Consider the following 27,727-nt stretch of genomic DNA (forward strand, 5'->3'; position numbering starts at 1 on the left):
CTATACATGGACCCATGATCTTTGCCACTTCCCACTACTATACATGGACCCATGATCTATGCCACTATCCACTACTAGATAACTACCCACTACTGTTTAACTACCCACTACCAAATAACTACCCACTACCGGTTAACTACCAACTACTAAATAACTACCCACTATAAAAACAAAATTTGAATTGTCAATAAGGACACATTTGGCCTAATTGACTTGGAATGGCAAGATTGTTCTTCAACTTCAAAATGAACTTGCAAAGCTTCAACGTATTCTTTCATGAATCCTTGAAGTGCTTCCTTCAACCTCTTGGATCTCAACCTTGTAATTGGTCCTTGAGGCAATGCTAGCTCATCATTTTTGGTGTTGTTGGTCGTGCTTACATCAAAGTGAGTGCTTGAAAATTAAACACGTGAGTTGAGAGAATTGTGAATTTTTTCTATAATGTCTGGGCATAATACTGGTGACACTTCTCACCCTACATTTGATCTTAAAGATATGTATAAAGCTTTTATGGATAGCTTTCAGAAGCTAAATTCGAGAATGGATAACCTTGAGGACAACCTTAGATCTTCAAAGGGCAAGTCCATTCAGAGGGATGATGATACACACGATCCATCCTATGATTAGGAAAATGAGGCACAATCAGCCCCTGTCCGAGCCAGAAGGTTCAATGATTGTATATCATATGTAGATAAACAGTATGAACTCCATAAAGATGAAGATTCCAAGCTTCAATCGTAAGGCTGATGTTGATGCCTATTTAGAGTGGAAGCGTAAAGTGGAGATGGTTTTTAACTGTCAAAACTATTCCGACGATAAAAAGGTAAAACTTGTTGCCCTTGAGTTTTCAGATTATGCACTAATATGGTGGGATGAGCTTGTGAAATCTAGGAGAAGGAATGGAGAGTTACCCATTGCTAATTGGGACGAGATGAAGCGAATCATGAGGAAGAAATATGTGCCTACTTATTACCATAGATGATACGGATCCAATAGGACAAATTTCTAACAATGGTGTGGAGCAAACTTATATCATTCCAATGGATCCAAGAGTAGTTCAAAATCATATTCATATAATCCATATATATTTGGGGCGTGCTTTAATTCATATGGGACAGATTTGGTGCAACACTTGCAATCATAGGTTGAGAGAGCCTAATCAAACCTATGGGCTAAAACTACATAAAGGAAAGCCTAAAGTGAAGATCAAGTAAGGCTTTTGTGAAGATTGAACTTTGTTATGATGGGCTTGCTAGTTTTATTATTTAAACACTTGTTTTATTTTAGTTTTGTTTGGGCTTGTATTTTGGCCATATTTTATCTTTTAAGTTTTAGAGTGTTGGGCCATGTTGTGGGCTTATGTTTTAATACTTATGTGTTATTTTAGTATGAGATTGGGCTTGGGCCTTATGTGTTTAAGTCAGGCCCAAGAAGAGTGTCTTAGGGTTTTAATTGTTCTTCTCCTTACTATATAAGGATAAGAAACAATTGTAAGAGACAGCTTTGAAATCAAATTATCAGAATTATTTTCATGCCTTTGGCGTGTATTGCTTTGAGTGAGAGTGAGGATTTGCTTTCATCAATTGCACCAGGAATCTCGATTAACTTATCAACTATTTGTTGTGGCGTTTGTCAGATTCTCATCTAAATCCTTCAATCATTGGTGTTTCAGCTTCTCTAAGTGTGGGGTGCCATAGGAGGTGGGTTTATCAGATCTTTGGATTCCATATCTACTTGTGCGTGTGGGTTTGAGGCTTGTGCCATAGGGTTCCGCGTTCAGTTGGTATCAGAGCCAAAGTGAGGTAAATTCTTATTTATCTCAGGATCTAGAGTTTTTTTTTCTGAGTTTTCCTTTTCTTCGTTATTGATTTCTGTGAGTTTCCTTTCCTTCGTTATTGAGTTTTCCTTTTTTTCTGAGTTTTTTTTTCTGAGTTTTCCTTTTCTTCTTGCATCACAAAAAAAAAAAAAATCGCAATACAAAAAAAAAAAAAAAAAAACGAAAAAAAAAAAAAAAAATCCCTTTGCCTTATCTTGTTCTGGCAGAAATTGTGATTGTATCTATATTTCCGTACCTATCTCAATTGATTGCTGTAGTTTGTGGGAATCAATTTGGAAATTTGAAATTTGAATTGGGTTGAATCCAGATTAGAGACAAAAGAAATCTGCCTATTGAATTTTATTTGATTTTTTTTTCTGTCTCTATTTGTGGGTCTTGATACTTGCCTTTTTGGGTAGATTTTAATAGATCCATATTTAATTTACTTTGAAGTGAATTAAATTCAAAATTTTCCAGATTCGTTTTTATTTGAATTCTAAGTTTCCTTTTTGGTTTAAGCTTGTTTTTATTTCCTTGACATTGCTGGAGTATTATTTGCTTGTGTCTATACTCTAGGTGATATTTTCAAGTAGCACAAAACCTAGTTCGTGTGTTACTTTCCAAATTGTCAGTGTCTTCTTTCTAGTTTTTGCGCTCTTCGTTCTTTCTTTAGGTTTTCTTTTTTTTGTTTCATTAAACGCACCTTGTGGTTAGTTGGTTGACCTTAGTTTCTGAAGTGCAATTGAAGAATCAGCAAAAGAGTGGTAGGATGAGTAAAGAGCAGAATGTCTCACCAGCGTCCACTTCTACAAGAATACCTCAAAGAACTCATAATTGCAATAATGACTGTGATGATTCGGATGTGTTTGTTAATAATGTGTTGCTTGCTGCACATTGTGAGATGCTTGTTGCTAGGCGTGCTCTGAATATGCAGGTTAAGGAAGAAAGCCTGAAACAGCGGGAAAACATATTTCACACTAGGTGTTTGGTTAATGGAAAAGTGTGTACTGTCATTATTGATGGAGGTAGTTGTGCAAATGTGGCTAGTGTGTATATGGTGGAGAAATTGGGCTTGGCTTCTATTAAACACCCTAAGCCATACAGATTGCAATGGTTGAACGATTGTGGTGAGGTCAGAGTTACACGCCAGGTGGTTATACCATTTTCTATTGGTAGGTATAAGGATGAGATCTTGTGCGATGTGGTACCTATGCAGGCAAGCCATATATTGTTGGGTAGGCCGTGGCAATATGATAGAAAGGTGCAACATGATGGGCTCAATAACAAGTACTCCTTCACTCATGAAGGACAGAAGCTTATACTCGCTCCTTTATCACCTCAAGAGGTATATGCCGATCACATAAAAATGCTGGAGAGGGAGAGGGAGGCTTCGGCCTTGGCTACAAAGGTGAGTGAGAGCTTGAGTTCTGTGGAAAAAATGAGAGAAAAGAGTGAGTTTGAGGGTAACGAGGCTGGAAAAGAATCAAGACTAGTTCAAGGAGGGAAGATGGAGAAAGAAAAGGAGAAAGAAGAGGCTAAAGTTGCAATGTCAACTTCCATACAGATTCAAATTGAAGAGGAAGTTGTAATGCAATCATCTAATGTAGTTGTTCTTGAAAATTCCATTAATGAGCTTATAGAAGAGGTTGTGAATGATGGTGGACATGGGGAGCACATGATTGATGAGGTGGAGGAGGTGAATAAGACTGTTTTGGAAGTTGTAGAGGAGAATGGGTCACATCCACATGATATTTCTATGACTAATATTTTTATGTCTAGTTCATTTGTTCTTGATGTGCAGGTTGTTGATGAAAACATCCATGATGAAAGTTTTATACTATTTCCACCTATTCAAAAGGAGGTCTTTGAAGATACATGGGTGCCTAAAGCTTTCCTTCTTGACATAAATATCAGCAAGATTCGAGGACGAATCTTTTCTAAAGAAAGAGGGAATGATACGGATCCAATAGGACAAATTTCTAACAATGGTGTGGAGCAAACTTATATCATTCCAATGGATCCAAGAGTAGTTCAAAATCATATTCATATAATCCATATATATTTGGGGCGTGCTTTAATTCATATGGGACAGATTTGGTGCAACACTTGCAATCATAGGTTGAGAGAGCCTAATCAAACCTATGGGCTAAAACTACATAAAGGAAAGCCTAAATATATATGGATTGTGCTAGTACTATTTTAGTAGGTGGTAAAGTCTGTAGCATGATAATAGATTCGGGTACTCAAGTTAATTGTGCTAGTACTATTTTAGTTGATAAATTAGGACTAGAAACTATTAAACACCCTAATCCTTAAAGACTTCAGTGGTTGAATGATAGTGGCGAAGCAAAGGTAACCAAGCAATGTAAAGTGTCATTTTCTATTGGCAAATATGTAGATGAGGTTACTTGTGATATTGTACCCATGCAGGCTGGACACATTTTGTTAGGTAGACCATGGCAATTTGATAGGCGTGTCATTCATGATGGGTATAGTAATAGGTTTTTTTTTACGTTCCTCGGTGTAAAACATATACTTGTACCATTATCTCCTAAAGATGTATATGCAGATCAAGTGAAATTACAACAATCTGCTAAATTGGGTAAGGGAGGTGAGACAAGTAAAAAGAATGAGGGAAAAGGGGCCAGTAGTAAAATGAAAGTTTCGAATGGCCCAAAGGAGAGTGACTGCACGGGAAAGGATAAAAATGAGAGATGTGCAGGAGAGAAAACGTTAGTGAGTGTGGAGGTAAAAGGAGAGCTGAGTGAGAAGAGTGAAGAATTCAGCAAGTCTTCCTTTTATTGTAAAGAGAGAGAGCTGAAGAAAGCATACTTAGGGAAGAGAGCTTTGATTATATTGCGTTTTAGTTCCAATTTTATGATTGAGACTAACCCTACTGTTGAATTGCCTAGTTCTTTTTCTAAGTTATTGCAGGAGTTTGCGGATGTATTTCCTGAGGAGGTGCCATCTGGGTTGCCACCCATTAGGGGAATAGAACATCAAATCGATTTTGTTCCTGGAGCTCAGATTCCAAACCGTCCAGCTTACCGTAGCAATCCTGAGGAGACGAAGGAATTGCAAAAGCAAGTTGATGAGTTGCTAGCTAAGGGACATATCAGGGAGAGCCTTAGTCCATGCGCAGTACCTGTTTTGTTGGTTCCAAAGAAAGATGGAACAATGCGCATGTGTGTTGATTGTCGTGCGATCAACAAAATCACTGTAAAGTATCGCCATCCTATTCCTAGATTAGATGATATGCTTGAAGAATTATGTGGTGCTGTTTTCTTTACAAAAATTGATTTGAAAAGCGGTTATCATCAAATTAGGATGAAGTTAGGTGATGAGTGGAAAACTGCCTTTAAGACAAAATATGGTTTATATGAATGGTTAGTCATGCCTTTTGGCTTAACTAATGCACCTAGCACATTTATGAGATTGATGAACCATGTTTTGCGTGATTACCTAGGTAAGTTTGTGGTTGTGTATTTTGATGATATATTGATTTATAGCCGAAACATGGATGACCACATTAGGCATGTTGAACTTGTTTTACAGAAGTTGCATGAACATGAACTGTATGCTAATCTTAAGAAATGCACATTTTGTACTGATAGTGTCATATTCCTAGGATTTATTATTAGTTCACGTGGAGTTGAGGTAGATACTGAAAAGGTTAAGGCTATCCAAGAATGGCCTACACCTAAGAATGCTAATGAGGTGAGATCCTTTCATGGATTAGCAAGCTTCTATAGGAGGTTTGTTAGAGATTTCAGCACTATTGCTGCACCTCTAAATGAGATTATTAAAAAGGCTGTTGGGTTTAAGTGGGGTAAAGAACAAGAACTTGCATTTAACACATTGAAAGAAAAACTTACTACCGCTCCTGTTTTAAGGTTACCTGATTTTTCTAAAACCTTTGAAATTGAATGTGATGCTTCTGGGATTGGTATTGGTGCTGTTCTTATGCAGGAAGGCCGACCCATAGCATATTTTAGTGAGAAGTTAGTTGGCGCACAATTGAACTATTCAACCTATGACAAAGAGTTCTATGCACTGATTAGGGCTTGATACGGATTCAATAGGGCAAATTTCTAACAATGGTGTGGAGCAAACTTATGTCATTCAAATGGATCTAAAAGGAGTTCAATATCATATTCATATGATCCATATATATTTGGGGCGTGCTTCAATTCATATGGGACAGGTTTGGTGCAACACTTGTAATCATAGGCTTAGGGAGCCTAATCAAACCTATGGGCTAAAACTACACAAAGGGAAGCCTAAAGTGAAGATCAACAATGATACGGATTCAATAAGGCAAATTTCTAACAATGGTGTGGAGCAAACTTATGTCATTCAAATGGATCTAAAAGGAGTTCAATATCATATTCATATGATCCATATATATTTGGGGCGTGCTTCAACTCATATGGGACAGGTTTGGTGCAACACTTGCAATCATAGGCTTAGAGAGCCTAATCAAACCTATGGGCTAAAACTACACAAAGAGAAGCCTAAAGTGAAGATCAAGTAAGGTTTTTGTGAAGATTCAGCTTTGTTATGATGGGCTTGCTATGTTTTATTATTTGAACACTTATTTTATTTTAGCTTTGTTTGGGCTTGTATTCTGGCCATATTTTATCTTTTAAGTTTTAGAGTGTTGGGCCATGTTTTGGGCTTATGTTTTAATACTTATGTGTTATTTTAGTGTGTGATTGGGCTTGGGCCTTATGTGTTTAAGTCAGGCCCAAGAAGAGTATCTTAGGGTTTTATTTGTTTTTCTCCTTACTATATAAGGATAAGAAACAATTGTAAGAGGTAGCTTTTAATCAAAATTTCAGAATTATTTTCATGCCTTTGGCGTGTATTGCTTTGAGTGAGAGTGAGGATTTGCTTTCATCAATTGCACCAGAAATCTTGGCTTACTTATCAACTATTCGTTGTGGCGTTTGTCAAATTCTCATCTAAATCCTTCGATCATTGGTGTTTCAGCTTCTCTAAGTTTGGGGTGCCATAGGAGGTGGGTTTATCAGATCTTTGGATTCCGTATCTACTTGAGCGTGTGGGTTTGAGGCTTGTGCCATAGGGTTCCGCGTCAGTTGGTATCAGAGCCAAAGTGAGGTAAATTCTTATTTATCTCAGGATCTAGCGTGTGGGTTTGAGTTTTCTTTTCTTCGTTATCTCAGGCTTGTGCCATAGAGATTCAGTGTTTATTGTTGTAGATCGCTTTAGCAAGATGGCACATTTTATTCCATGTCATAAAACTGATGATGCAACGAACATAGCTGATTTGTTTTTCAGGGAAGTAGTCCGTTTGCATGGTATACCTAGGACTATTGTTTCTGATAGAGATTCTAAGTTCCTTAGTCATTTCTGGCGTGTTTTGTGGGGGAAATTGGGTACTAAACTTTTATTTTCTACTACTTGTCATCCACAAACAGATGGCCAAACTGAAGTTGTTAATAGGACTTTAGGAACTATGCTTCGTGCTATTGTGGGTAGGAACTTGAAAACTTGGGAAGAATGTTTGCCATATGTTGAATTTGCTTATAATCGAGCAGTCCATTCTTCTACTGGTTATTCACCTTTTGAGGTTGTGTATGGTTTTAATCCATTAACTGTGCTATATTTAATGCCTTTACCTTTGAACGAGTTGTCTAATTTAGATGGAAAAGCGAAGGCTGAAATGGTTAAATCAATACACGTGAAAGCGCGTGAGCATATTGAGAAGCGTAACAGCATATATGAGAAACAGGCCAATAAGGGTCGCAAGAAAGTTGCATTCAAACCAGGTGATTGGGTTTGGATCCATATGCGAAAGGAAAGGTTTCCAACTCAAAGGAAATCAAAACTTGATGCACGAGGGGATGGACCATATCAAGTGCTGAAACGGATCAATGACAATGCATACATAATTGATCTGCCAGGTGAGTTTGGTGTAAGTGCTACCTTTAATGTTTCTGATTTGTCTCCTTTTGATTTTGGTACAGATTCGAGGACGAATCCTTTTCAAGAGGGAGGGGATGATGTAAGCACGACCAACAACACAAAAAATGATGAGCTAGCATTGCCTCAAGGACCAATTACAAGGCTGAGATCCAAGAGGTTGAAGGAAGCACTTCAAGGATTCATGAAGGAATATGTTGAAGCTTTGCAAGTTCATTTTGAAGTTGAAGAACAATCTGGTCATTCCAAGTCAATTAGGCCAAATGTGTCCTTATTGACAATTCAAATTCTGTATTTATAGTGGGTAGTCATTTAGTAGTTGGTAGTTAACCAGTAGTGGGTAGTTATTTGGTAGTGGGTAGTTAAACAGTAGTGGGTAGTTACCTAGTAGTGTGATACGGATCCAATAGGACAAATTTCTAACAATGGTGTGGAACAAACTTATATCATTCCAATGGATCCAAGAGTAGTTCAAAATCATATTCATATAATCCATATATATTTGGGGCGTGCTTTAACTCATATGGGACAGATTTGGTGCAACACTTGCAATCATAGGCTGAGGGAGCCTAATCAAACCTATGGGCTAAAACTACATAAAGGAAAGCCTAAAGTGAAGATCAAGTAAGGCTTTTGTGAAGATTCAACTTTGTTATGATGGGTTTGCTAGTTTTATTATTTAAACACTTGTTTTATTTTAGTTTTGTTTGGGCTTGTATTCTGGCCATATTTTATCTTTTAAGTTTTAGAGTGTTGGGCCATGTTGTGGGCTTATATTTTAATACTTATGTGTTATTTTAGTGTGTGATTGGGCTTGGGCCTTAGGTGTTTAAGTCAGACCCAAGAAGAGTGTTTAGGGTTTTATTTGTTTTTCTCCTTACTATATAAGGATAAGAAACGATTGTAAGAGGCAGCTTTTAATCAAACTTTCCAGAATTTCTTTCATGCCTTTGGCGTGTATTGCTTTGAGTGAGAGTGAGGATTTGCTTTCATCAATTGCACCAGGAATCTTGGCTAACTTATCAACTATTCGTTGTGGCGTTTGTCAGATTCTCATCTAAATCCTTCGATCATTGGTGTTTCAGCTTCTCTAAGTGTGGGGTGCCATAGGAGGTGGGTTTATCAAATCTTTGGATTCCATATCTACTTGTGCGTGTGGGTTTGAGGCTTATGCCATAGGGTTCCGCGTCAGTTGGTATCAGAGCCAAAGTGAGGTAAATTCTTATTTATCTCAGGATCTAGAGTTATTTTTTTGAGTTTTCCTTTTCTTTCCTGTTCTTTTCGGTGAAAGCTTGTGTGTCCTTGGCTGCACCTTCTTGATTATTAGTTATAAAAAAAAAAACCGAAATCCTTAAAAAAAAAAATCAAAAATCAAAAATCGCCTTTACCTTATTTATCTTGATCTGGCCGATATTGTGGTATATTTCCTTTTTCGTCCATATTGCCTTACCTATCTCAATTGATTGCTGTAATTTGTGGGAATCAATTTTGAATTTTGAATTTGGTTGAATCCAGATTAGGAGATAAAAGAATTTCTGCCTATTTCCTAAAGTGCACATTTAAGGCAATTGGATCTAAATCGATTTGGTGTCAAATCCTTTTTTTTAATGCCCATTTTCGTCCATATTTATGATCTGAGAGAAATTTATATATATATATTTTTTATTCTATTTGTGGTGTTTTGATACTTGCCTTTTTGGGTAGATTTAAATAGATCCATATTTAATTTGCATTGAAGTGAATTAAATTCAAACTTTTGTCCAGATTCGTCTTTATTTCAATTCAAAGTTTCTTTTTGGTTTAAGCTTGCTTTTACTTCCTTGACATTGCTGGAGTATTGTTTGCTTGTGGCTATACTCTAGGTAATATTTTTCAAGTAGCACAAAACCTAGTTCATGTGTTACTTTTCAAATTGTCAGTGTCTTCTTTCTAGTTTTTGCGCGCTTCATTCTTTCTTTAGGTTTTCTTTTTTTTGTTTCATTAAACGCACCTTGTGGTTGGTTGGTTGACCTTAGTTTCTGAAGTGCAATTGAAGAATCAGCAAAAGAGTGGTAAGTGTGCAGACACTTGAGTGCTTTCCTTTCTAACACAATATTTGCTAGTTCTCTTTGTTCTTTGTTGATTCAAGGTAGGATGAGTAAAGATCAGAATATCTCACCAGCGTCCGCTTCTACAAGAATACCTCAAAGAACTCATAATTGCGATAATGACTGTGATGATTCGGATGTGTCTGTTAATAATGTGTTGCTTGCTGCACATTGTGAGATGCTTGTTGAAGGCGTGCTCTGAATATGCAGGTTAAGGAAGAAAGCCTGGAACAACGGGAAAACATATTTCACACTAGGTGTTTGGTTAATGGAAAAGTGTGTACTGTCATTATTGATGGAGGTAGTTGTGCAAATGTGGCTAGTGTGTATATGGTGGAGAAATTGGGCTTGGCTTCTATTAAACACGCTAAGCCATACAGATTGCAATGGTTGAACGAATGTGGTGAGATCAGAGTTACACGCCAGGTGGTTATACCATTTTCTATTGGTAGGTATAAGGATGAGATCTTGTGCGATGTGGTACCTATGCAGGCAAGCCATATATTGTTGGGTAGGCCGTGGCAATATGATAGAAAGGTGCAACATGATGGGCTCAATAATAAGTACTCATTCACTCATGAAGGACAGAAGCTTATACTCGCTCCTTTATCACCTCAAGAGGTATATGCCGATCACATAAAAATGCTGGAGAGGGAGAGGGAGGCTTTGGCCTTGGCTACAAAGGAGAGTGAGAGCTTGAGTTCTGTGGAAAAAATGAGAGAAAAGAGTGAGTTTGAGGGTAACGAGGCTGGAAAAGAATCAATACTAGTTCAAGGAGGAAAGATGGAGAAAGAAAAGGAGAAAGAAGAGGCTAACGTTCCAATGTCAACTTCCATAGAGATTGAAATTGAAGAGGAAGTTGTAATGCATGCATCTAATGTAGTTGTTCTTGAAAATTCCATTAATGAGCTTATAGAAGAGGTTGTGAATGATGGTGGACATGGGGAGCACATGATTGATGAGGTGGAGGAGGTGAATAACACTGTTTTGGAAGTTGTAGAGGAGAATGGGTCACATCCACATGATCTCTCTATGACTAATATTTTTATGTCTAGTTCATTTGTTCTTGATGTGCAGGTTGTTGATGAAAACATCCATGATGAAAGTTTTATTCTATTTCCACCTATTCAAAAGGAGGTCTTTGAAGATACATGGGTGCCTAAAGCTTTCCTTCTTGACATAAATATCAGCAAGATTCGAGGACGAATCTTTTCTAAAGAAAGAGGGAATGATACGGATCCAATAGGACAAATTTCTAACAATGGTGTGGAACAAACTTATATCATTCCAATGGATCCAAGAGTAGTTCAAAATCATATTCATATAATCCATATATATTTGGGGCGTGCTTTAACTCATATGGGACAGATTTGGTGCAACACTTGCAATCATAGGCTGAGGGAGCCTAATCAAACCTATGGGCTAAAACTACATAAAGGAAAGCCTAAAGTGAAGATCAAGTAAGGCTTTTGTGAAGATTCAACTTTGTTATGATGGGTTTGCTAGTTTTATTATTTAAACACTTGTTTTATTTTAGTTTTGTTTGGGCTTGTATTCTGGCCATATTTTATCTTTTAAGTTTTAGAGTGTTGGGCCATGTTGTGGGCTTATATTTTAATACTTATGTGTTATTTTAGTGTGTGATTGGGCTTGGGCCTTAGGTGTTTAAGTCAGACCCAAGAAGAGTGTTTAGGGTTTTATTTGTTTTTCTCCTTACTATATAAGGATAAGAAACGATTGTAAGAGGCAGCTTTTAATCAAACTTTCCAGAATTTCTTTCATGCCTTTGGCGTGTATTGCTTTGAGTGAGAGTGAGGATTTGCTTTCATCAATTGCACCAGGAATCTTGGCTAACTTATCAACTATTCGTTGTGGCGTTTGTCAGATTCTCATCTAAATCCTTCGATCATTGGTGTTTCAGCTTCTCTAAGTGTGGGGTGCCATAGGAGGTGGGTTTATCAAATCTTTGGATTCCATATCTACTTGTGCGTGTGGGTTTGAGGCTTATGCCATAGGGTTCCGCGTCATAGTGGATAGTGGCATAGATCATGGGTCCATGAATAGTTGTGGGTAGTGGCAAAGATCATGGGTCCATGTATAGTAGTGCGAAGTGGCAAAGATCATGGGTCTTAATTTAGGCTATATAAAGCATCTCTTTTTCTATTGTAGACACAGATTATCAATTATTCAATACAATTGCTTTATGCGATTCTTCTTTGAGAGCTTAAGAGAGATCTTGGTTCTTGACATTGCATCACGAATAAGGTTTGATACTAACTTGTATGTTTCTTATTCTTGCTGCTCTTAAAATCAATCCATTATAAGTGTTCTTAATTGCATGTTAATTAAGGGTGCTTTAGATTGGGGAATTATTTTCTGAATTAAGTTCTTTTTACTAGGGTATGTGTCGTTTCAGTCTCTAATAGGCTGGGGTTCCGCATCAATACCTAATTTTTTCAGTGCGTGAGTTGCTTGTTAGAGAATCACATTCAGGAGGATTAATGGGACATTTTGGTGTGCAAAAGACTTTAGACATGTTGAATGAACACTTTTATTGGCCTAACATGCGAAAATATATAGAGAAAAATTGTGCTCAATGCTTTGCATGTAAACAGGCTAAATCTAATGACGCGGAACCCTATGGCACAAGCCTCAAACCCACACGCACAAGTAGATATGGAATCCAAAGATTTGATAAACCCACCTCCTATGGCACCCCAAACTTAGAGAAGCTGAAACACCAATGATCGAAGGATTTAGATGAGAATCCGACAAACGCCACAACGAATAGTTGATAAGTTAGCCAAGATTCTTGGTGCAATTGATGAAAGCAAATCCTCACTCTCACTCAAAGCATTACACGCTCAAGGCATGAAAGAAATTCTGAAAAGTTTGATTAAAAGCTTCCTCTTACAATTGTTTCTTATCCTTATATAGTAAGGAGAAAAAGAAATAAAACCCTAAGACACTCTTCTTGGGCCTGACTTAAACACATAAGACCCAAGCCCAATCACACACTAAAATAACATATAAGTATTAAAATATAAGCCCACAACATGACCCAACACTCTAAAACTTAAAAGATAAAATATGGCCAGAATACAAGCCCAAACAAAACTAAAATAAAACAAGTGTTTAAATAATAAAACTAGCAAGCCCATCATAACAAAGTTGAATCTTCACAAAAGCCTTACTTGATCTTCACTTTAGGCTTTCCTTTATGTAGTTTTAGCCCATAGGTTTGATTAGGCTCCCTCAGCCTATGATTGCAAATGTTGCACCAAATCTGTCCCATATGAGTTAAAGCACGCCCTAAATATATATGGATTATATGAATATGATTTTGAACTACTCTTGGATCCATTGGAATGATATAAGTTTGCTCCACACCATTGTTAGAAATTTGTCCTATTGGATCCGTATCATCTAAGTCCTTGCCACATGGGTTGTATACTCCTTTGCCTGTACCTACTGAACCTTGGACTGATATATCTATGGATTTTGTGATAGGTTTACCTAGGACAAAAAGAGGTAGAGATTCAGTGTTTGTTGTTGTAGATCGCTTTAGCAATATGGCACATTTTATTCCATGTCATAAAACTGATGATGCAACGAACATAGCTGATTTGTTTTTCAGGGAAGTAGTCTGTTTGCATGGTATACCTAGGACTATTGTTTCTGATAGAGATTCAAAGTTCCTTGGTCATTTCTGGCGTGTTTTGTGGGGGAAGTTGGGTACTAAACTTTTATTTTCTACTACTTGTCATCCACAAACAGATGGCCAAACTGAAGTTGTTAATAGGACTTTAGGTACTATGCTTCGTGCTATTGTGGGTGGGAACTTGAAAACTTGGGAAGAATGTTTGCCATATGTTGAATTTGCTTATAATCGAGCAGTCCATTCTTCTACTGGTTATTCACCTTTTGAACGAGTTGTCTAATTTAGATGGAAAAGCGAAGGCTGAAATGGTTAAATCAATACACGTGAAAGCGCGTGAGCATATTGAGAAGCGTAACAGCATATATGAGAAACAGGCCAATAAGGGTCGCAAGAAAGTTGTATTTAGACCAGGTGATTGGGTTTGCATCCATATGCGAAAGGAGAGGTTTCCGAATCAAAGGAAATCAAAACTTGATGCACGAGGGGATGGACCATATCAAGTGCTGAAACGGATCAATGATAACGCATACATAATTGATCTGCCAGGTGAGTTTGGTGTAAGTGCTAACTTTAATGTTTCTGATTTGTCTCCTTTTGATTTTAGTACAGATTCGAGGACGAATCCTTTTCAAGAGAGAGGGGATGATGTAAGCACGACCAACAACACCAAAAATGATGAGCTAGCATTGCCTCAAGGACCAATTACAAGGCTGAGATCCAAGAGGTTGAAGGAAGCACTTCAAGGATTCATGAAGGAATATGTTGAAGCTTTGCAAGTTCATTTTGAAGTTGAAGAACAATCTGGCCATTCCAAGTCACTTAGGCCAAATGTGTCCTTATTGACAATTCAAATTTTGTATTTATAGTGGGTAGTTGTTTAGTATTGGTAGTTAACCAGTAGTGGGTAGTTAAACAGTATTGGATAGTTATCTAGTAGTGGATAGTGGCATAGATCATGGGTCCATGCATAGTTGTGGGAAGTGGCAAAGATCATGGGTCCATGTATAGTAGTGGGAAGTGGCAAAGATCATGGGTCTTAATTTAGGCTATATAAAGCATCTCTTTTCCTATATTGTACACATCAATTATTCAATACAATTGCTTTATGTGATTCTTCTTTGAGAGCTTAAAAGAGATCTTGGTTCTTGGCATTGCATCACGTATAAGGTTTGATACTAACTTGTATGTTTCTTATTCTTGCTGCTCTTAAAATCAATCCATTATAAGTGTTCTTAATTGCATGTTAATTAAGGGTGCTTTAGATTGGGGAATTATTTTCTGAATTAAGTTCCTTTTACTAGGGTATGTGTCGTTTCAGTCTCTAATTGGCTGGGGTTCCGCATCAGAAGACCTAGGGCAACATCTTAAATCCTTTATAATCCTCCCAGAGGCTGCCGCACAAGCTTGGTCCATCCTTCTCCCAATTGGCGCACAAGGCTCCACCAATAGGGCAAATTTCAAACAATGGTGTGGAGCAAACTTATGTCATTCAAATGGATCTAAAAGGAGTTCAAAATCATATTCATATGATTGGGCTTGGGCCTTAGGGTTTTATTCGTTTTTCTCCTTACTATATAAGGATAAGAAACAATTGTAAGAGGCAGCTTTTAATCAAAATTTCAGAATTCTTCTCATGCCTTTGGCGTGTATTGCTTTGAGTGAGAGTGAGGATTTGCTTTCATCAATTGCACCAGAAATCTTGACTTACTTATCAACTATTCGTTGTGGCGTTTGTCAGATTCTCATCTAAATCCTTCGATTATTGGTGTTTCAGCTTCTCTAAGTTTGGGGTGCCATAGGAGGTGGGTTTATCAAATCTTTGAATTCCATATCTACTTGTGCGTGTGGGTTTGAGACTTGTGCCATAGGGTTCTGCGTCACACTTGGGCAGCACTTTGGGCAGCAGCTAGGGCATCACAAGAACCTTATTTAAAGGCTCCTTAACCTGCCGTACAGTGCCAGGAACTTCAACCCCCATTCGGCCAAGAAGGGCCAATCAGCCGGCGCTCTCTAAGGCTCCACAATTCGGTTTTTCTTCATCTTCTTCTCTTCTTTTCTTTTATTTTCTGTTTTGGTTCAGCCATGAGAGGCTGAAACCTTTTATTCTAGTTGAAGTTTGGTTGAAACTTTGGTTGTTTTATGGATTGTGAGATCTGAACATAAGTTGTTTGTCTTTGGTTTATTCAATATTCATACAATTTCATGCTTGATTCCATTATTGCTTTGTTAATTTGATCAATGTGGCCAATTGATTCTTGATTGCAAGGTAATATATTGTTAGTTTGGATAATTTTAAGTTCGTAATTGCTTGGATTGTTCAAACATAAGAACACTTGGTGTAAAAACTAAGGAAATTGTATGATCTAGCAACATCTCATGTGTTTGGGTAACTAGGATTGGAGATCTCTTTTCCTTAATGCAATTGATAGTTGTTTGTTGCCTGAGGTCCAAGGACGTTCCTTGGCAACTTGTTGATTAATGATTAATTAGAGGACGTTCCCTAATTGGTTTAATCTTAAGGAGAGACAAGGTGGTGAGAAGCATCTTCCATCTCCATAAATGATCTATTGAAACAATCAAAGAAACATAGTGTCAATGATCAATCCTAACAACTGAAGTGAATCTGATTCTTCAAACATAGTCTTCTCATTATTAATTTTTTTATTTTAATTATTTGTCTTCTTTTATTGCCTTCAGTTTTAGATCTCTTGAATCAATCTCAAACCCCCCTTTTTACTTTTATTGCCAGTTTATTTTTCTTTCAGATTATTTGCTTTCAGTTTATCTCGTTTCAGTTTATTTCTCTTTTAGTTTATTTTTGTTTCAGTTAATTCTCTTGGTCTTGATAAGAAATATAGGTAAGTTTCCAATTCTCTGTAGATTCGATCCTTTACCACTATCTGCAGTAGTAATATTGTTGATAACCGGAAAGGTTATTTTTGACCGGTTTCGACAACCGCGAGTCATCTACCATTTTCTATTAGTAGGTACAAAGATGAGATATTGTGTGATGTGATAGAAAAGTGTAACATAATGGGTTAAATAACAAACACTCTTTCACTTATGAAGGAAAGAAAGTTATACTTGCTCCTTTATTACCTCACGAGATATATGCTGATCAAATAAAGATATTGAAGAGGGAGAGGGAGGCTGCGGCCTTTGCTACAAAAGGGACTGAGAGTTCAAGTTGTGTACGAAAAAATGAGAAAAAAGATCAATTCTGAGATTAAAGAGGTCGGAAAAGAATCAAAATAAATAAATGGCCCATTGGTGAGAGAAAAGACGCAAGAGAGGAGGGAAAACAGACATTTTATGTGATAGCGAGAGAGGTTAAGTGTGCTATTTTCTTAGGGCAGCCTGCGTTGCTCATTATAAGGTATAAGGAGATCTTACTTGTTGACACCGATATTAACCTTTCATCTTTTCCTTCTAGCTTTGTGTCTATGTTATAGGAATTCACTGATGTCTTTCCAGATAAGCTACCTAGTGGATTGCCATCATTGAGAGGAATTGAGCCTCAAATAGTTTTCTTGCTTGGTTCTACCATGTCAAATGGACCAGCTTACTGAAACAATACAATGTAAACAAAGGAGATGCAAAGGCAAGTTGATGAGCTTATGGAGAAGGGCAACTGTGAGACAGAGTTTAAGTCCATGTGTTGTTCCCAATAAGGATGGCACTTGACCAATGTGTGTTGATTGCAGAGCAGTTAACAAGATCACAGTGAAGTACAAACATCCTATACCTTGGCTGCATGACATGTTGGATGAGCTTCATGGTTTCAGGTACTTAACTAAAATTGATCTGATGAGTAGATATCATCAGATTAGAATGAATTGAAAACTGCATTTAAGACTAAGTATGATTTGTATGAATAGTTAGATATGCCTTTTGGTTTGTCGAATGCACGTAGTACGTTTATGAGGCTGATGAACCATGTGTTGTTGATGCGGAACCCTAGCCTATTAAAGACTGAAACGACACATACCCTAGTAAAAAGAACTTAGTTCAGAAAAATAATTCCCCAATCTAGAGCACCTTTAATTAACATGCAATTACGAAAACTTATAACTGATTGATTTTAAGAGCAGCAAGAATAAGAACCATACTAGTATCAAACCTTATTTGTGATGCAATGTCAAGAACCAAGATCTCTCTTAAGCTCTCAAAGAAGAATCGTGTAAAGAAATTGTACTGAATAATTGATAATCTATGTGTATAATATGGAAAAAGAGATGCTTTATATACCCTAGGGCAGCCTAGCTTAATTAAAAAAATAATAATCATAAGTAAAAACCTAAATAAAGACCCATGGTCTTTGCTACTTCCCACTACTATGCATGGACCCATGATCTATGCCACTACCCACTACTATGCATGGACCCATGATCTATGCCACTACCCACTACTATGCATGGACCCATGATCTATGCCACTACCCACTACTATGCATGAACCCATGATCTATGCTACTATCCACTTCTAGATAACTACCCACTACTGGTTAACTACCAACTGCTGAATAACTACCCATTACTGAATTAGTGATGGGGAATGTGTTAATGCAAATACAAAATTTGAATCGTCAATAAGGACACATTCGGCCTAATGGACTTGAAATGACCAAATTGTTCTTCAACTTCAAAATGAACTTGCAAAGCTTCAACAAATCCCTTCATGAATCCTTGAAGTGCTTCCTTCAACCTCTTGGATCTAAACCTTGTAATTGGTTTCTTGAGGCAATGCCATATCATCATTTTTGGTGTTGTTGGTTGTGCTTAAATCAATCCCTCGTTCTTGAAAAGGATTCGTTCTTGAAAAGGATTCGTCCTCGAATCTGTACCAAAATCAAACGGAGACAAATCAGAAACATTAAAGGTAGCACTTACACCAAACTCACCTGGCAGATCAATTATGTACGCGTTGTCATTGATTTGTTTCAGCACTTTATATGGTCTATCCCCTCGTGCATTTTGATTTCCTCTTATTTGGAAACCTCTCCTTTCGCATATGGATCCAAACCCCATCACCTGGTCTGAATACAACTTTCTTGCAACCCTTATTGACTTGTTTCTCATACATTTTGTTATGCTTCTCAATAAGCTCACGCGCTTTCATGTGTATTGATTTAACCATTTCAGCCTTCAATTTTCCATCTAAATTAAATCTAATACAGTTAATGGATTAAAACCATATACAATATCAAAAGGTATATAACCATTAGAAGAATTGACAGCGCAATTATAAGCAAATTCAACATATGATAAACATTCTTCCCAAGTTTTTAAGTTCGTTCCCACAATACCTGAAACATAGTTCCTAAAGTCCTATTAACAACTTCAGTTTGGCCATCTGTTTGTAGGTGACAAGTAGTAGAAAATAAAAATTTAGTACCCAATTTTCCCCACAAAACACGCCAGAAATGACTAACGAACTTAGAATCTCTATCAGAAACAATAGTCCTAGGTATACCATGCAAACGAACTACTTCTCTGAAAAAAAAATCAGCTATGTTCGTTGCATCATCAGTTTTATGACATGGAATAAAATATGCCATCTTACTAAAGCGATCTACAACAACAAACACTGAATCTCTATCCTTTTTTTGTCTTAGGTAAACCTATCACTAAATCCATAAATATATCAGTCCAAGGTTCAGTAAGTACAGGCAAAGGAGTATACAACCCATGTGGCAAGGACTTAGATTTAGCCTGTTTACATGCAAAGCATTGAACACAAATTTTTCTCTACATATTTTCGCATATTAGAATAATCAAAGTGTTCATTGAACATGTCTAAAGTCTTTTGCACACTAAAATATCCCATTAACCCTCCTGAATGCGATTCTCTAACAAGCAACTCACGCACTGAACAATTGGATATGCATATTTATTTCCCCCTGAAAAGAAACCCATCATGCAAATAAAACTTGTTAAACGCCCCATGTTCACATGCATTAAATACATCAGAAAAATCAGTATCATTCTCATACATATCTTTCAAATGCTCAAACTCTAACAACTTAGAACTAAGCAGGGAAGTCAATGCGTAACGTCTAGATAATGCATCAGCAACCACATTCTCTTTACCTTGCTTGTATTTTAATCATATAAGGAAAAATTTCGAGATACTCAACCAACTTACCATGCCGCTTGTTCAACTTACCTTGTCCCTTCAAGTGGTTGAGAGACTGATGGTCGGTATGAATCACGAACTTATTAGGCAGCAAGTAGTGTTCCCAAACTTCAAGAGCCCTAATTAGTGGGTAGAACTCTTTGTCATAGGTGGAATAGTTCAAATGTGCGCACCTAACTTCTCACTGAAATATGCTATGGGTCGTCCTTCTTGCAAAAAAACAGCACCAATACCAATCCCAGAAGCATCATATTCGATTTTAAAGGTTTTAGAAAAATCAGGTAACCTCAAAACAGGAGCAGTAGTAAGTTTTTCTTTTCATGTGTTAAATGCAAGTTCCTGTTTTTTATCCCATTTAAACCCTACAGCCTTTTTAATGATCTCATTTAGAGGTGCAGCAATAGTGCTGAAATCTCTAACAAACCTCCATAGAAGCTTGCTAATCCATGAAAGGATCTCACCTCATTAGCATTCTTAGGTGTAGGCTATTCTTGGATAGTCATAACCTTTTCAGTATCTACCTCAACTCCACGTGAACTAATAATAAATCCTAGGAATATGATACTATCAGTACAAAGTGTACATTTCTTAATATTAGCATACAATTCATGTTCACGCAACTTCTGTAGAACAAGTTCAACATGCCTAATATGATCATCCAAGTTTCGGCTATGAATCAATATATCATCAAAATACACAACCACAAACTTACCTAGGTAATCACGCAAAACATGGTTCATTATTCTCATAAATGTGCTATGTGCATTAGTTAAGCCAAAAGGCATCACTAACCATTCATATAAACCATATTTAGTCTTAAAAGCACTTTACCACTCATCACCTAACTTCATCCTAATTTGATGATAACCGGTTTTCAAATCAATTTTGGTAAAGAAAAAAGCACCACATAATTCTTCAAGCATATCATCTAATCTAGGAATAGGATGACGATACTTTGCAGTGATTTTATTGATCGCACGACAGTCAACACACATGCGCATTGTTCTATCTTTCTTTGGAACCAACAAAACAGGTACTGCGCATGGACTAATGCTCTCCCTGATATTCCCCTTAGCTAGCAACTTATCAACTTCCTTTTGCAATTCCTTCGTCTCCTCAAGATTACTCTGGTAAGCTGGACGGTTTGGAATATGAGCTCCATGAACAAAGTCGATCTGATATTCTATTCCCCTAATGGGTGGCAACCCAAATGGCATCTCCTCAGGAAATACATCCGCCAAATCCTGCAGTAACTTAGAAAATGAACTAGGGAATTAATCAATAGGGTTAGTGTCACTCACATGTTTAACTTTCAAGCACTCACTTGGTATCTCAAAAGTGTACTTCAAAATAAAGACTTGATGCGGAACCCCAGCCTATTAGAGACTGAAACGACACATAATTAACATGCAATTAAGAACACTTATAATGGATTGATTTTAAGAGCAGCAAGAATAAGAAACATACAAGTTAGTATCGAACCTTATTCGTGATGCAATGTCAAGAACCAAGATCTCTCTTAAGCTCTCAAAGAAGAATCGCATAAAGCAATTGTATTGAATAATTGATAATCTGTGTGTACAATATTGAAAAAGAGATGCTTTATATGGCCTAAATTAAGACCCATGATCTTTGCCACTTCCCACTACTATACATGGACCTATGATCTTTGCCACTTCCCACAACTATGCATGGACCCATGATCTATGCCACTATCCACTACTAGATAACTACCCACTACTGTTTAACTATCCACTACCAAATAACTAGCCACTACTGGTTAACTACCAACTACTAAACAACTACCCACTATAAATACAAAATTTGAATTGTCAATAAGGACACATTTGGCCTAATTGACTTGGAATGGCCAGATTGTTCTTCAACTTCAAAATGAACTTGCAAAGCTTCAACATATTCCTTCATGAATCCTTGAAGTGCTTCCTTCAACCTCTTGGATTTCAGCCTTGTAATTGGTCCTTGAGGCAATGCTAGCTCATCATTTTTGGTGTTGTTGGTCGTGCTTACATCAAGACTCAATAAGCCAAACTTGTATGATTCAAATAATAAGGAAAGCAAGGAAAAACCTAACAAGAAAAGATAGGAAACAACACTAGATGCAAACTGATCAAAATGAACAAACGGATTGATTTAGCACACAAAAGTGAAATTTTGCGTACTAAGTGTAATTAGATGTTCAACAATATGCAATTTGTCAAACTAAGTGTAAGGAACCAACAGACAGAAAGACACCAAATTGACAAATTAAGAATAAAAAATTAACAAGACGAATGTGCTTAACACGATGTTTTTCATAAGCATGCGATCCTAGGTTAATTGATGTTAATATTGACTCAACAAAAACAATCCAAAGCAAGCAAACAAAATAGACACTTAAAACAGCAAGTATTAAGTACAACTATTTTGTGAAAATACTATCCAACTTTGCCCTAAAACTACCCCAAACATGTATTTTGAATCCCAAGCCCAGAAGTATGTTCAAGGTATATGAAATATGATTTATATCAGTAGGTATCAATAGCAAAATGATGTTTGAACAATTGACCACAAGTTGCAGAAATTCTTTTTCTTTTTTTTATCTTCTTTTTGGCATTTTTTTTATACGCACAGAAGTAAAACACTAGAAATACTATTTTAAGAGTATTAGAATAGGAGCATACGAATTAGAGAAGAAAGCACAAACCAACTCACTAAAGATAGTAATTCCGCCTAAACAAGTATTCAGGGTAAAATTCGATTTGAACAGCAACTAAACAATGGATTCGACTCTAATAGGTATCCCAAATGGAAAGATCAGGAAAAATGAAAGAAAATACACCAAATAACCAAAGTGATATTTTCAACCAATAATGAACAAAATTGAATACAAAGAAATAAAGAATAGTTAAAAAATTATTACTAAGTCTAGCTCTGATACAAATTGATGCGGAACCCCAGCCTATTAGAGACTGAAACGACACATACCCTAGTAAAAAGAACTTAGTTCAGAAAAATAATTCCCCAATCAAAAGCACCCTTAATTAACATGCAATTAAGAACATTTATAACTGATTGATTTCAAGAGCAGCAAAAATAAGAACCATAGTGTTAGTATCAAACCTTATTTGTGATGCAATGTCAATAACCAAGATCCCTCTTAAACTCTCAAAGAAGAATCGCGTAAAGAAATTGATGCAGAACCTAGGATCAACATGTGATCAAAAACCTCGTCACACAACTTGACAAAGAACAAGAAAATGATATCTTCCAGAAGGTTGCTCTACTACACCCCTAATCAATGAATGTGATTAGAAACATAGATAATGAAGCGAAGGTTGCTCCACCACACCCCTAACCAACCAATGTGATTAGATACATAGATAATCAAGCGAAGGTTGCTCTACTATACCCCTAATGATACGGATCCAATAGGGCAAATTTCTAACAATGGTGTGGAGCAAACTTATATCATTCAAATGGATCTAAAAGGAGTTCAAAATCATATTCATATGATCCATATATATTTGGGGCGTGCTTCAACTCATATGGGACAGATTTGGTGCAACACTTGCAATCATAGGCTTAGGGAGCCTAATCAAACCTATGGGCTAAAACTACACAAAGGGAAGCCTAAAGTGAAGATCAAGTAAGGGTTTTGTGAAGATTCAGCTTTGTTATGATGGGCTTGCTATATTTTTATTATTTAACATTTGTTTTATTTTAGTTTTGTTTGGGCTTGTATTCTGGCCATGCTTTATCTTTTAAGTTTTAGAGTGTTGAGCCATGTTTTGGCCTTATGTTTTAATACTTATGTGTTATTTTAGTGTGTGATTGGGCTTGGGCCTTAGGTGTTTAAGTCAGACCCAAGAAGAGTGTCTTAGGGTTTTATTTGTTTTTCTCCTTGCTATATAAGGATAAGAAACAATTGTAAGAGGCAGCTTTTAATCAAAATTTCAGAATTCTTTTCATGCCTTTGGCGTGTATTGCTTTGAGTGAGAGTGAGGATTTGTTTTCATCAATTGCACCAGGAATCTTGGCTAACTTATCAACTATTCGTTGTGGCGTTTGTCAGATTCTCATCTAAATCCTTCGATCATTGGTGTTTCAGCTTCTCTAAGTGTGGGGTGCCATAGGAGGTGGGTTTATCAAATCTTTGGATTCCATATCTACTTGTGCGTGTGGGTTTGAGGCTTGTGCCATAGGGTTCCGCGTCAGTTGGTATCAAAGCCAAAGTGAGGTAAATTCTGATTTATCTTAGGATCTAGGGTTTTTGAGTTTTCATTTTCTTCCTTGTTGTTTTCGGTGAAAGCTTGTGTGTCCATGGCTGCATCTTCTTGATTATTAATCATAAAAAAAAAAATTCGAAATCCAAAAAAAAAAAATCGCCTTTGCCTTATTTATCTTGATCTGGCCGAAATTGTGATATGCTTCCTTTTTCATCTATATTGCCTTACCTATCTCAATTAATTACAGTAATTTATGGGAATCAATTTGAATTTTGAATTTTGAATTTGGTCGAATCCAGATTAGGAGATAAAAGAAATTCTGCCTATTTCCTAAAGTGCACATTTAGGGCAATTACATCTAAATTGATTTGATGTCAAATCCTTCTTTTAACACCAGAATTTTCGTCTATGTTTCTGATCTGAGAGAAATTTACATTTTTCTTTTCTGATTCTATTTGTGGGGTTTTGATATTTTCCTTTTTGGGTAGATTTAAGTAGATCCAAATTTAATTTGCGTTGAAGTGAATTAAATGCAATATTTTTTGTTCAGGTTCGTTTTTATTTGATTTCTAAGTTTCTTTTTTGGTTTAAGCTTGCTTTTGCTTCCTTTACATTGCTGGAGTATTGTTTGCTTGTGTCTATACTCTAGGTGATATTTTTCAAGTAGCACAAAACCTAGTTCATGTGTTACTTTCCAAATTGTCAGTGTCTTCTTTCTAGTTTTTGCGCGCTTCCTTCTTTCTTTAGGATTTCTTCTTTGTTTCATTAAACGCACCTTGTGGTTAGTTGGTTGACCTTAGTTTCTGAAGTGCAATTGAAGAATCAGAAAAAGAATGGTAAGGGTGCAAACACTTGAGTACTTTCTTTTTTAACACAATATTTGCTAGTCCTTTTTGTTCTTTGTTGATTTAAGGTAGGATGATTAAAGACAAGAATGTGGTGTATCGTACTGATGGAAGTGAATCGAATATGGGTAACGATTATAAGCTCTTTAAGAAGTCAGTCAGTGGTGAGTTACAAAGGCTCAATAAGACTCTTGAGAGGTTAACTGAAACTATGGAGAGTTTGAATGTCTCACAAGCTTCCACTTGTACAAGAATACCTCAAAGAACTCTTAATTGCAATAATAACTGTGATGATCCGAATGTGTTGGTTAATAATGTGTTGCTTGCTGCACATTTATGTTTGTTGCTAACCGTGCTCTGAATATGCAGGTTAAGAAAGAAAGCCTAGAACAACGGAAAAACATATTTCACACTAGGTGTTTGGTTAATGGAAAAGTGTGTACTCTCATTATTGATGGAGGTAGTTGCACAAATGTGGCTAGTGTGTATATGATGGAAAAATTGGGCTTGACTTCTATTAAACACCCTAAGCCATATAGATTGCAATTGTTGAATGATTGTGGTGAGGTTAGGGTTACACGCCAGGTGGTTATACCATTTTCTATTGGTAGGTACAAGATGAGATCTTGTGTGATGTGGTACCTATGCAGACAAGCCATATGTTGTTGGGTAGCCCGTGGCAACATGATAGAAAGGTGCAGCATGATGGGTTCAATAACAAGTACTCCTTCACTCATGAATGACAGAAGCTTAGTCTCGCTCCTTTATCACCTCAAGAGGTATATGTTGATCAAATAAAGATGCTAGAGAGGGAGAGGGAGGCTTCGGCCTTGGCCACAAAGGGGAGTGAGAGCTTAAATTCTGTGGAAAAGATGAGAGAAAAGAGTGAGTTTGAGGGTAAAGAGGCTGGAAAAGAATTAAGACTAGTTCAAGGAGGAAAGGTGGAGAAAGAAAAGGAGAAAGAAGAGGCTAAAGTTCCAATCTCAACTTCCATAGAGATTGAAATTGAAGAGGTAGTTGTAATGCATGAATCTAACATGATATGCAGGTTGTTAATGAAAACATTCATGACGAAAGTTTTATCCTATTTCCACCTATTCTAAAGGAGGTCTTTGAAGATACATGGGTTCCTAAAGCTTCCCATTTTGATATAAATATCAGCAAGATTCGAGGACGAATCTTTTCTAAAGAAGGAGAGAATGATACGGATCCAATAGGGTAAATTTCTAACAATGGTGTGGAGCAAACTTATGTCATTCAAATGGATCTAAAAGGAGTTCAAAATCATATTCATAGGATCCATTTGGGGCGTGCTTCAACTCATAAGGGACAGATTTGGTGCAACACTTGCAATCGTAGACTTTTGCTTTCAGTTTTGACTCTTTTTGGCTTCCTTCATCTATTTGGCTAGCCTCCCTGCAAAAATCATTGTTTAGCATATCATCTTGATTCATATAAAAAAACTTCTTGCCTCAAACAATCATTGATATCTAAACCATCAACAGGTTCTGTTTGACCAGTTTGTTTGGACAAATAGTTTTCTGGTTGTTTTTTTTCAGCAGCCTGTTCTTGTACTTGTGAACTTCCATCATCAGCCTTTACATCTTGAAGCTCTTCCTCACTTCTTCACATGATTGCACTTACTGAGGTGGTTATTTTATCCATCTGCTGTTGGAGGCTTTGCATAGAATTTGCCAATGATTTCACCATCTCCTCAAGGTGCATATTGGAACTTGGAGGTGCTGCTTGAGCTTGATTTCTTTGATAATTTTGGTAGTTGTTAGCCCTTGCATAACTGAAGTTCAGATGGTCTCCCCAACCTAGATTGTATGTGTTAGAGTATGGATCATGTCTAGGCTGGCTATTGAATCCTCCAAATGCATGTACTTGCTGGTCATCCTGATGAAGTATAGGACATTGATTAGTAGGGTGTCCTATATGTGCGCAAATCCGACATAGCCGAGATTGCTGAAGTTGTTGAGCTTGACCTATGACATAACTTTTTCTAGCAAAGGTTAGTTCAAAAATTTGAGCAGTCAGAATAGATGTACTTATCTTAGCCTTGAATCAATTCTGCGATGGCAGGCTCTTCAGAGGCAGATTTGGTGGTGACTTGCTTCCCAAGTCGTCGGATTGTGCGCTCAATTTCTGGATCGTAAGGCAGAGTTTCCTTGCATCCATATCTGGTCATTAAAGAAAAATAAATTAGTTAAATCAATTCCACGACAACGGCGCCAATTTTTGACCGTGCGATTGTCGAAACCAGTTAAAAATAAATTTTTCAGTTATCAACAATCTTACAACTGCAGATAGTGGTGAAAGAATCGAATCCACAGGTAATTGATACTTAGGTTCCTTTGTTTGATTCAATAAATTAGTTATGGAAATGGAAGACGATTCTCACCACCATATCTCTCCTTGAGCATAAATTAATTAGGGAACGTCCTCTAACCAATCACTAATCAACAAGTTGCCAAGGAACGTCCATGGGCCTTAAGCATCTAACAATTGCCAATTGCATTAAGAAATAGAGAGACCTAATTCTAGCAACAATGGAATTAAGAATAGTGATATCGCAAGATCATGCAATTTCCTTAGTTTTTACACCAAGAGTTACTTATATTTGAGCAATCCAAGCAATTATGGACTTAAAACTATCCAAACTAACAATTTATTACCTTGCAATCAAGAATCAATTGGCCATATTGATCAAAATAACAAAGCAACAATGAAATTAAGCATGAGATTGCATGAATATTGAAAAACAAAAGTTAAACAATGTGTGTTCAAATCTCCCAATCCATAAAACAACTAAAGCATCAAGCAATCTTCAACTAGAAAAAAGGTTTCAGTCACTCATGGCTGAAATAAACTCAAAAAGAAAAGAAAGAAGAAGAGAAGAAGGCGGCCGAATTGAAGAGAAGGGAGAGAGTGGTGCGGCTGGCTTTAGTGCTCTTTATATAGTCTTTATGTGCTGCCCTAGGTCTTTTACTTGCTGCCCAAGTTGGTCT

General features: G+C 36.9%; 1 protein-coding gene across 1 annotated transcript in view; it reads right to left on the minus strand.

Moving 5' to 3' along the window:
* The window catches only part of LOC122722084, an 85,082-nt gene that overhangs the window by 31,383 nt on the left and 25,972 nt on the right, over window positions 1-27,727 (minus strand). The window contains exon 8 of the mRNA XM_043951737.1: window positions 20,672-20,889. Coding sequence (XP_043807672.1) covers window positions 20,672-20,889 — 218 coding nt within the window. The remainder of the gene's footprint in view (window positions 1-20,671; window positions 20,890-27,727) is intronic.

The sequence above is a fragment of the Manihot esculenta genome, chromosome 16 (genome assembly GCF_001659605.2).
Source record: "Manihot esculenta cultivar AM560-2 chromosome 16, M.esculenta_v8, whole genome shotgun sequence".
NCBI lineage: Eukaryota > Viridiplantae > Streptophyta > Magnoliopsida > Malpighiales > Euphorbiaceae > Manihot > Manihot esculenta.